The sequence below is a fragment of the Epinephelus lanceolatus genome, chromosome 22 (assembly GCF_041903045.1).
Source record: "Epinephelus lanceolatus isolate andai-2023 chromosome 22, ASM4190304v1, whole genome shotgun sequence".
Lineage (NCBI taxonomy): Eukaryota > Metazoa > Chordata > Actinopteri > Perciformes > Serranidae > Epinephelus > Epinephelus lanceolatus.
Window position 1 is genome coordinate 33,991,903 of NC_135755.1, and position 11,741 is coordinate 34,003,643.

The following is an 11,741-nucleotide window of genomic DNA, read 5'->3' on the forward strand; positions in this document are numbered from 1 at the left end:
CTTAGTGCTGAACCTTTTAGGCCAATTAAGTGATCCAGTCTCTGCAGTAGAATTTGATGGTCAATTGTGTCAAACGCTGCACTAAGATCTAATAAAACAAGAACAGAGACGAGTCCTTTGTCTGAAGCAATCAGAAGGTCATTTGTAATTTTAACTAGAGCTGTCTCAGTGCTATGATGCACTCTAGATCCTGACTGAAATTCCTCAAATAAATTATTATCCTGGAGAAAATCACACAGCTGGTCTGCGACTACTTTCTCAAGGATCTTTGACATAAAGGGAAGATTAGATATTGGTCTATAGTTGGCTAACACCTCTGGATCCAGGGTGGGCTTTTTTAGGAGAGGTTTAATTACAGCTATCTTAAAAGACTGTGGTACATAGCCTGTTAATAGGGATATATTGATCATATCTAATATATGAGTGTTAACTAAAGGAAAGACCTCCTTAAGTAGCCTAGTTGGGATGGGGTCTAAGAGACACGTTGATGATTTAGATGAAGAAATCACTGCGGTCAATTCTTGAAGAGAAATTGGGGAGAAGCAATCTAAATATATATTAGATTCTACAGCTGTGTTTGAGGTTAGATAGGTAGGCCTACCATCTGAGGGCAGGAGGTCATGAATTTTGCCTCTAATAGTTAGAATTTTGTCATTAAAAAAGCTCATAAAATCATTACTGCTAAGGGCTAAAGGAATACAAGGCTCAATAGAGCTTTGACTCTCAGTCAGCCTGGCTACAGTGCTGAAAAGAAACCTGGGGTTGTTCTTGTTTTCTTCTATTAATGCTGAGTAATAGTTTGCTCTGGCATTGCGGAGGCCCCTCTTATAAGTTTTGAGACTGTCTGTCCAGATTAAACGAGATTCTTCCAGTTTGGTTAATCGCCAATTCCTTTCAAATTTTCGCGATATTTGTTTTAACCTACGGGTTTGAGAGTTATACCAAGGAGCAAACTTTCTTTGCTTTGTTAACTTCTTTTTAAGAGGAGCTACAGAGTTGAGCGTTGTTCGCAGCGAGCCTACGGCGCTATCAACAAAATGATCAATTTGGGAGAGGTTAAAGTCGGCACGGGAAACCTCTGTTACTGAAGGTATTGGTATTGAATTTAACGACGAAGTAATCTTTTCCTTAAATTTTGTGACAGCACTATCTGATAAACATCTAGTATAGTAACTGTTGCTGAGTGGCGTGTAATCGAGTAAAAAGAAATCAAAAGTAATCAGATAATGATCTGATAGCAAGGGATTCTGTGGAAAGACTTTTAGGTTATCAATTTCAATTCCATACGTCAGAACTAGATCGAGGGTATGGTTAAAACAGTGAGTGGGTTCATGTACACCCTGACTGAAGCCAATGGAGTCTATTAATGAGATAAACGCGGTAGCCAGGGAGTCATTATCAACGTCGACATGAATGTTAAAATCACCTACAATAATAACTTTATCTGATTTAAGAACTAAACTGGATAAAAACTCTGAGAATTCAGATACAAATTCAGAATACGGGCCAGGAGCACGGTACACTATAACAAATAAAAGTGGCAGCAAGGTTTTCCAGGTCGGATGTAAAACACTAAGAACGAGGCTTTCAAATAAATTATAATCTAGTTTAGGTTTAGGGCTGATTAACAGACTAGAGTTAAAAATGGCTGCAACTCCCCCTCCTCGGCCGCTGCCTCGAGGAATGTGGGTATTATTATGACTGGGAGGAGTGGACTTATTTAGACTAACATATTCATCTTGACACAGCCAGGTTTCAGTGAGACTGAGTAAATCAATATGATTATCTGATATTAATTCGTTTACTAACACTGCTTTAGACGATAGAGACCTGATATTTAACAGTCCGCATTTAATTCTCCTGTTTTGTCTTTCTGTCACAGAAGAGGTTTTAATTTTTATGAGGTTGTTATGCACAACTCCTCTTTGTTTAATTTTAGATTTAAATAATTTAGGTGGTCGGGGGACAGACACCGTTTGTATAAAACTATGAAAACTATGGCTGGGTAACTGAACTAGAAGCTCAGAGAGGCGTTTAGGACTGCAACTCTCTGTCCTGGTCTCAACTCTGGGTTGTCAGGGATTTAAATTACTAATAAAATTTGCCAGGTTCCTAGAAATGAGAGCAGCTCCATCCAAAGTGGGGTGAATGCCGTCTCTCCTAATAAGACCAGGTTTTCCCCAGAAAGTTTGCCAATTATTAACAAAACCCACATCGTTTGCTGGACACCACCTGGACAGCCAGCGGTTAAATGATGACATGCGGCTAAACATGTCATCACTGGTCAGATTTATGTGAATTAAAACCAAGCAATTTTTTATATGATCACTGAATATTGACTCACTATACTGTGAAAAGGTTGCTAGTAAACCCACTCTGAAGCTTTGTGCAGTTTCCAGATAATAGTTTTGGTTTGTTGGTTTGTGTAAATTGACATATAGGCATGCACAGCTACCTTTAGTTCACAAGCTCATTCATTGGTTATACTGTATGTTACCTGGCCGTTGTAAAATGGTGGAGCCAAGTAAATGCATGGCTGGTGAAGAGCCAAATCTTATTTTCAGCAGCAAGTAGTCTGTAAATGGTAGACTTTGATTTGACCCCAAAGGAATGCCCATTTTGCTATGTTTTTGTTGGATGTTATCTGTAAAGCCCAGACATACCAAACTGATATCAAAGAACAAATGGTAATGAAGGCTGACTATTACATCTCCTGATGCTGCCTGTGCATTGCAAAACCACGGCCAACGACCAACTCGCCTGTACGTTCTGTGCCTGTGTGAGAGGAAATAACTCCCTACAGCAGCAGGCAGCAGTACTCTGTATTTGTCATTCAAAAAGGGAAACTGGAAGACGGACAGAATGGATTCAAGGCACTAGTTAACCAGTTAGTACATTAACAACACAACCCAATGTTGAAAGAACAAATTACGTTTACCATGCGCTATTGAACATTAACACAAACAATTAAGAATCGTTTCTGCTAAAGAGCTTAATGGCTAAAAAATAATCTTACCTCATATAAGAAGTTTGTTTTGATCTGTTACTCGACTTCAGCCGTCTTCTTGCTTTTCTCACTTCTGTTTCTCATCTTGTGCATGGAGCTGAACTTCCAATCAAAATGATTTCTTTCACCGACACTGAATGAACAAGCTGAATCAGCCAAAAACAGGCAACAAGAGCCAACTTGTGCCGATGGTGCGTGACACACTCCAAAAACTAAGGCAACAAACGCTCACCGACAGCCTTACGATGACAAACGGTCGACCGTCGGCTTGGTGTGTTAGGGGCTTTACAAATTGGGTAGGCCCATAAGGCTTGAGCTTGTTTCGGAGATCTACTTTATTTCCTCTAGTAGTCTTACAACACTTAGTGCAGCTTTAAAAAGTCCCTGTCTACACAAGCGTCACAAAGTCATTAAGACAGCTATTGTAGTAAAGCATGTTTTGGCATGCATTTGCCATTAATTGGTTAGGCTTTGATAAGCAGCTTTTGCTTAGATACTTCATCTTACAAAGAAACAAACTCACCATTTGCTTGGCTTGAAAGCACTTGTGGGAATGTTTGAAATAATTCTAGGTTAAACAGGAAACTCTTACATTAAATTGAAAACTCTGTTGCACACAAAGGCAGAAATAACAGGTTTGCAAAAATCCCAAAATTATTCCTTTATTTTTCACAGTAAAATTTGGTGAAGCAAGACCCTGATGCCCTTTGTTTCAGCAATGCAAAATGTGTTATTGTGCTGCTTTTTCAGCTGTGTGTGAAATTGCCTAGCACACAGGATTTCTGTTGAAATTTAAACACAAAGCAACTTAGTCAGAGTCATGTTGATGTAGAAAGTGATCTGGCAGTGTTGTTTCAATGTATTATTTTTACAAAGGCTTCTGCTGCTTGGCAAGACCTGGTTATTCCTTCTGTGATTCATCACAAAACGCCTGTTTGGTTTGTGACTCTGGTTTGAATCTCCTGTTGTACATTTTTGACATCTATAGTGTTTGTAGTTCCATGTCACATTGCTCATTTGCTTGTGTGCTGTTAAGTGGAATTCTCTGAGTAGGACCTGGATGTGGACTGCATTACTGCGGTGAAGACTTTCCTTACATCATAACTCTGATCTTAATTTGTTTGTCCCTCAGACCTGAGAGCATGGCCTCACTTCTGCCCCCTAGCCAAAGAAAGCCCGTAGCCCCAGGGCTAAAATATTTTGAGATGCCAAAAACACAGATGGATCAAACAGAATCAAGGCAAGGAAGGACGTTCACTAGCATCCAGCCAACATTTCCTCCCTTTACCTCTGCATCTAAGCAAAACCCTGATTTTCAAGATTCCACATCTGCTTCAGTCAAGGAGCCTTTGGTTAACCCAAGAAGTCACTTGTCCAAGATGTCCATTCAGTTAGGGAATCCAATAGCCCAACCAGAGTCTGCTCAGCGTCTACCCCTTTCTCCTTCCAACCCCCAACCTACTAGATCACTTCAGGAACCTTTGTTGCACTTACCTCAGACTGCTACAACCACTGACACAAAACCGCTACGAAGGATAGGAGTGGCTCATAAAAAAGAAGCAGTAGCTATGGATTCAGGGTAAGTGTAGCATGGCGCTCAGTAAAATCCCCATTCTATGGTCTAGGTTCAATGTTAACATTCGCAGTATGAAAGTAAATCATGATATTTAAAGATAAGTAAATTTCATTTAGGCATTTTTGAACAACTTTCTACAACACTTGAGTCATTTGTTTTGACGTGAATCTTTGGTATACTTTACTCCTTCAGAAATGAGAGCATGGCTGCCTCAGTGTCATCTTGTCTCAAAGACACCAATTCTGCTTTTGCTCCAATGGTGATCAACAAAACACCTGAAACTCAGTCTGGAGAACAGTCCATTGCGAAAAACTCACAGTGGAAGAAGCCACAAAGAGACACTCAAAAAATAAGCCCTGCAGTTCCAATACCTGTTATGGACAAGAAAACCTTATGCAACATGACTGCCTCAGACCAAGTCACTTCAAGATTGGACTCTGATTTGGGGTTTTTCTCAGCACAGCAGACCACAACAGATAATTTATCAAAACAAAGAGAAGACCTTAAGGTGGATTTTGCTTTGTTTCCCACAAAAAGCTTTGTTGTACATGGTTTGGACCCAGAACATTGTATGAAGAAAGGGAGAACTGACAATGTGGCTGGGTCTATGGATAAGAGACCATTGAGTGAAAGAGATAGGATAGTTAAACAGGAACTTGTTTTACCAAGCTCTGAAGTCAGTATAGAAGAAAAGTGTACGTACATATCTAAGGTGGAACTTGGTCTGTTGTGTCCAACAGGGAGTACTTTTTCTCATTCAACGTCTTCTGCACAGCCTCAAGTTCAACTTAAACGAACAGTGGGGATGCCAAGTATGATTAAGTTACAATCAGTCTGCCCACAATGTTCCAAGATTCCTGGCATGCCATCTTTACGTCAGTCACAAGTTCTAGCATGGTCTAATGAGAGAAGTTTATTCTTTCAGAAGTTATCCAGCGACAGATTTCCATTACTCCTGTATTCAGACCCTGTTAGTTCCCTTTATGAGGGTAGTGCAGGAATTGCAAAAATAGTGGACTTAACACCATCCTGCTCCAGCTCTGCTAGTATTCCTGGATTCCCTTCAGCTTTGAAACGTGAGCCAAATATGACTTGTCTTTTCACTTCATGTCCCAGAATTAGCAGGATTCCAGGGTTAGCTTCTGCTGAATCAGTGACTGGATATGAAAAGAGAGTTTGGGACGGATGTTCTCTATGGAAGAAACCGTTGCAGATAAAAGAAGCATTTGTAACACACATGTCTTGCATTCAGGAACAAACTCTCAGTGATACTAATATGATTAAAGTCATGGTGGCCATGTTGCCAACGTGTTCTAGAAATGCCAGTGTTCCAGGGTTCCCTTCTGCACCACTGCAAAAGGATTCACATGTTCCAAGTATGACCAGTCTTCTACCTACATGCCCTCAACAGACAATAATTGCAGGCATGCCAGGTAGAGAAAGAGTTATGGTATATAATGACAACTGGCATATTTTGAGGGAATTAAGTTTAGATAGATCATTCAGAGGTAATCCTGTTCTGGTTCAGGAAAAGTCACATGAGGATAAAGAACATATAAAACATATGGTAGATATGTTACCATCTTGTCCCAGGAAGGAAACCATCCCTGGTTTTCCCTCTGTGCCAAGAAAAGAACCCAGTTTGCCTGGTGTTCTGTTTGCACCAAGCCAAGATCCTAGCATGGCAGATATTTTGCCATCTTGCCCAAGAAAAACTAGAGTCATTGGATTACCCTCTAAGGAGACAGTTAGTGCTCAAGGTGACTGTGTGGATATAATCAGACATGTATTGATGGAGAAGCCCTTGAGTAAAGCTGAAGTCTTTATTCTAGATATGTCCCCAGGTGCTGCTCAGGATGTAGACAAAAAAGAAATTTTCAGCTCAGTGGCAATGTTGCCCTCATGCCCTATGAGAACTTGCCTTGTTGGTATGCCCAGAGCACCACAGAGGCTGTTACCGAGTATTGTCAGTCTTGCATCTGTATGCCCTAAACAGACCAGAACTCCTGGTATGCCATCTCGAGATCAAAACAGTTCAGAGAGCAGAGATTGGCATGCTTTGAGGCAATTAATTAACAAGAAACCAGAGAAGGAAACACAAGCCTACATTTTTCACTGGATACCCATACATGCATTTATCCCTAAAGATATGGTAGATATGTTGATAAGTTGCCCAAAAAGAGCCAGAGTTCATGGCTTACCCTCTGCTCCACGACACGAACCCAGCATGGTTAATGTAATGCCTTCATGCCCCATGCATAGTGGAGTCCTTGGTTGGCCTTCAAAGACTGGACAAAATCTTAGTTTGTCCAGTTGCAATGAATGGTTTGCTTCTAAAAGTTTACAGTGGGAGTGTCCACTTATCAAAAAGAAAGTGCAGATTCTAAATGCATTTGTTTGTTTTGATAAGAACACTGCTGAAAGTATGAGTGCAATATTACCCTCTTGCCCCAAGAATGCCAGTGTACCTGGGTTTCCTTCTTCTCTGACACTGACATTGGCATATGGCCATACTATGGTTAATTTATTGCCCAGTTGTGCAAAGGAATCTAGAGTTCCTGGAATGCCACTTAGACACACCACAGAACAAATGGAGTGGCTAATGAAAAGTGAGTCACTGCTACTTCCTAGGGAGAAGTCTGCAGATATGTTACATTTACATGATGTTAATATATTCTATTTTGAAAGTGATATGATCCTAAATATGGTATCAATACTGCCCTCCTGCCCACGGACAGCCTGTTTACCGGGCTTTCCATCACTACCATGTCAGATGTTGGCAGACATACCAAGTATGATCAACCTTTTGCCTACTTGTCCAAGACATTTCAGAGTATGTGGAATACCCTCTTTATTCCACAGTGAGTCTGATGAAGCAGAATGGAGTGTGGACCAATCGCCAGTATGGGAAAGGCCATTAGCTAACGCAGGAAGACTGCCAGTTATACATGACCATAAGATGTATTTCAGAGAATGGGCCGTGGTTAGAATTATGGTATCAATGTTGCCACCCTGTCCAAAACATTCATATATTCCTGGAATTCCCTCTAAGGCTGGAGAGAGACCTGTGAAAGCTGAAATGAAAGAGGCTCTCAGCATGTTTAAATCCTTATCCACTTTCCCAAAAAACAGTAAAATTCCAGGTCTACCTGCACAGAATAGTGCAAAGGAATATGAAGGCTGGCATGTGGACAGGGATGTAGTTTGGAAAATTCCATTTGATAGAAGGTATAGAATTGTTCACCAAGATTTTACAGATAAGAAAATGTCATGTAGGGATAAAGAAATAATGCTGAGTATGCTTCCATCATGTCCACGACAAGCCCTGAACCCTGGATTTCCTTCTGCTCCACGTCCCCAAGCTGTTGATGCCATGGTGGAAAAAAATCCAGACATGGTACAGTTGGTGCCATGTTGCCCAAGACAGTCAAGTATCATTGGCTTCCCCTCAAGAGTGTCAGTTATTTCTGATTCTGAAGTAGCTGGCTGGCCAGTGGCGATAATAAAGACACAAGACTGCTGTCCATTTTACACAAAGTATTGTTCCCTTCACAAAGATATAATGAAGACAACTGTTTTCCTTGAACATTCTTGTCCAAACATTGCTCTTAGTTCAGGCTTCACAGCAGTGCCCCCAGCTGACGTAGAGCAGCTTCCGAATATGGTAAATATTGTGCCATCTTGCCCAAAGAAAGCTTCTGTTCTTGGAGTACCATCAACACATGTGCACCATTCAGAACACGGGTGGCCAAGAACAAAAAGAATTGAAAAAGAAAGAGAGAACGTTGCAAGGCAACAGCTGCCATTGGAAGAATATTCTCCTTGTAAAATTTCTGCGACAGAGAGATCCATGCATCTTATATTCCCTAGCCAAGATGTACCAGAGGATGTACAACAAAAAATGACAATTAAGTCATCAACCTGTCCCTTTGAGGGCATTGTCAAAGACTTGCCATCACCAAATTCTAAAATCCAAGTTGACCAGCCATCCTCTAGAATTAATGGGACTGAGATGTCATGGGATGAGGCCAGTCCAACAAGATTAGATTTTGACACAAAGGAAATAAAATCTGATGTATGCTCGGCTTCGGAGAGACATAAAGATGAACAGGGCTTTTGGATACCGATTGAGGCTGAAGAAATAGCTGCTCTAGAGAAAGGGTGAGTGAGTTGTAGAGCTGGAGTAGAAATTCTCTCTGTGATGTCAGCTGGTTAGTTTTTGAAACATGCTTTTGGGTTCTGTTTTCAGAAACTTGCATTGCAGAATGTGGCACTCTGTTCCTGACATGCCACTGTTATTGAGTGTTAGTAGGAGGTGGGTTGCCTTGGTTTGCACAGTGATGTAATGATGTCATGTGATGTATTTCCACAGTAATGCATTTGCTTTATCTCAGCACCATCTGACTGACTCATTTAGGGCAAAATTTACATTTGTTATGTGTGTGTCATACTTTGTATAGCTTTTAGTTATTCTCTGGTTCACCAAAATTTATACAGTTTTTTCTTGTCACTTGCCATTGTTTCAGCCCCTGGGGTCAAAAGGATACTCAAGAAACACAGTTATCAATGTATGAAAAGGGAGAAACTGTTGGCAAAGAGGCCCAAACTGCTGTAGTGACTGTGGAGGGTCATGGTTTCATGCCCTTAGAAGAGTCAAATAAAACTTTGTCAGTGTTGTCAATGAACATCAATACGACAAGTTATGACACTGTGGATCAAGAGTGCGTTAGATTCTCTGAGAGTGGGTAAGTATGAGAGAGGCTGATACATGGCATCTGCTCTTGTCAGTTTGATCTGGGTGTAGTGATGTGTGTTGCATGGTTTTAATTTATTATGTCCTCGTGAGGATGGCTTCATTTCTTCTCGATAATAGTGGAATTGTAGCAATAGTGCGCAAAATGGTTTGCCATAGAGACACAAAATGGCAGTGAAAGAGCAGCAGAGTACATGTGCATATCAGTTTGTGAGTTCATAAATAAAAAAATGAATAAATAACATACATACATACATACATACATAAATAAAAGCTGCAGATATTTCCATGGAAAGACACAGTTCAATAATGACTTTGAGGTACTTTGCTCTTTCTTTAAATGTTGTACAACAGAGTGATTGAGGGGTGTACTGTGAAGAATGCTTCTGTTGAACAATTGGAATTTTTTTTTAAATTTAGTAATAATGCTGGCTTTACTGCTCTGGCTATTATAACTGTAGTTGTCACATTAACCTAAGCAAATGCTGTGGCATGATGTTTTGTTTGCAGTGCATCTTTCTAGCTCTAGTGGTGGGTTGTTTTAAAACAGGATGTTTGGAGTGAATTGCATTTGTTGAAACTGCATGCATGAGAGTAAAACACTTATCTTAAGAATGAGGAAAAGTGATATACAGTTTTATTTCCAGTGTTGCTATCATATGTAAATTGATTGAGATATACTTTGAAACACTATTTACTTCTAACTAATTGATTGAGGTACACCGTACCAGGCTTGCATTGTATTGTGATGAAAATATGTATAATTACAGTGTTATTAGGCTTGGGCGTTATCTCTTTTAACAAAACCTCATATCTTCCTGACATTTTACTGGGGTATATAGCATAAAAGCTGAGCTACTGAAGTCATTGTAGCATGTATGACATTGTCCAACCAACTATGCTGTGTTTCTAATTAGGGATGTTCCTGGCGACTAATTTCCCTATCCACTAAACGAAAATTTTCATTAAGACTAGTCGACTAGGTTAAAAAGAGGAAAATACTCAGGAAACAGTCAAAATATAGCACAGTTTAGGTAAGTATTGAAACATTGTCCCCAAAAATATTGTCATGTCGGATTTTAATGCCGCTGAAGTACGAGACAATTTGCACCGTACGGTATGACTATGAACATGAGCATTCAGGCTCAACATATTGCAACAAAGTGGAAGCATATCTTGCGAGGTCATTGTCGTGATGAGCTGCGTTATCTTCAAAGACTGGGCGGGATCACAGCATCTCTGGGTGAACAACGTCAGTGTGGGCTGTGTGTGGCTAGCACTGCTAGCAGCAGCAGCCGTTGTTCAGTGTAGGTTAACATACAAATGCTTGAGTTGAATGTGGTTGCGCATTGCTCCATTCGAGTGATTATATGCCAGTTTATTTTCTGACACAGCCTACATTGTTTTCAATTTCTAGATCAAAGTACTGCATAACCGCGCTGGTTTTGCGAGAGGACATCTCTCTAATTTCCCACTGCACTGTTTAAAAACTCCAGTTTATTCACGCATTACCGCAGGGAGGGGGACTGCTATCTGACGGCTCTGTTGCACCCACTAGTTGCAGGCGGCTGCATGACAGTTAAGCGGCCTTGTACGTAAATGAAACACAAATTGGTTTAACCGGCTAATAATTCTGGTGCCGACTAGCGAGGGGCCGAACGTTTAATCGTTTAAACTATTTCTAATATGAAAGTAGCCGACTTCGACAAGTCTTGGTGGATTTTAATTCTATGGCCCATAGAATAATGAATAGATAGGAAATAAGCACTCTGCTGAAGACCCAATGACAACTGTTGCCACAGCAGATACATACACTTCATTAGGCTGAACAGAGATGATGTGTTGACATATGGCTAAAAAACTGCTTTTGTGGTTGTAAGAAGTCATTTCAAGATAAAAATTATATGTGGCAGTGCTGTCAAACTAGTCTTGTAACGTTATCCCCACCACTTGCAGTTGCCATGTATCTCAGCTCAGCTGCCTGTTCCACAGATAGAGACTGACCCCTGGTGGTGCGTGCTTTGCACTACATAGCCTTAGTCTCACCACCAGACAATCAGAGATCTCCGCCTTCTGATAGTCTGGGGACACTCCTTTCTAAAGTGTGTTTAACACACCGGCGAAAACGGCCGGCAACAAAGCAACGCCTCTTGCATTTTTGAAAAGGACACGCCTTCTCGGAAATGTGCGCTCCTCCTTTTCTCGTCCGCAAGGAAACAAACACACAGAAAGCTTGAAAATGGATGCCGAGAGCTTTAACTCCGTTTTATCAAACGTGTGCTCATCCGTAAAGAAAATTTTTCCAGCGGATGTCTTAGTTACAACATGATTGAGCTAACTGGAGTAGTGTCATGTTGTATCCGACAATGGGAGGCTTTTAACAGATGATGTCCTGATGTTAGCTT

At 40.7% G+C, this 11,741-nt stretch overlaps 1 protein-coding gene across 17 annotated transcripts in view; it reads left to right on the top strand.

Moving 5' to 3' along the window:
* ehbp1l1a (EH domain binding protein 1-like 1a) overlaps nucleotides 1–11,741 on the top strand; it is a 66,055-nt gene that overhangs the window by 33,908 nt on the left and 20,406 nt on the right. For 12 of the 17 annotated variants that reach the window (XM_033610054.2, XM_033610055.2, XM_033610056.2 and 9 more), the window contains 4 exons: nucleotides 4,140–4,586; nucleotides 4,776–8,744; nucleotides 8,833–8,898; nucleotides 9,110–9,328. The exons of 3 other annotated variants lie outside the window; for them this stretch is intronic. In XM_033610054.2, coding sequence (XP_033465945.2) covers nucleotides 4,140–4,586; nucleotides 4,776–8,744; nucleotides 8,833–8,898; nucleotides 9,110–9,328 — 4,701 coding nt within the window. The remainder of the gene's footprint in view (nucleotides 1–4,139; nucleotides 4,587–4,775; nucleotides 8,745–8,832; nucleotides 8,899–9,109; nucleotides 9,329–11,741) is intronic. 2 more of the 17 variants (XM_033610057.2, XM_033610062.2) reach the window with 2 other exon arrangements.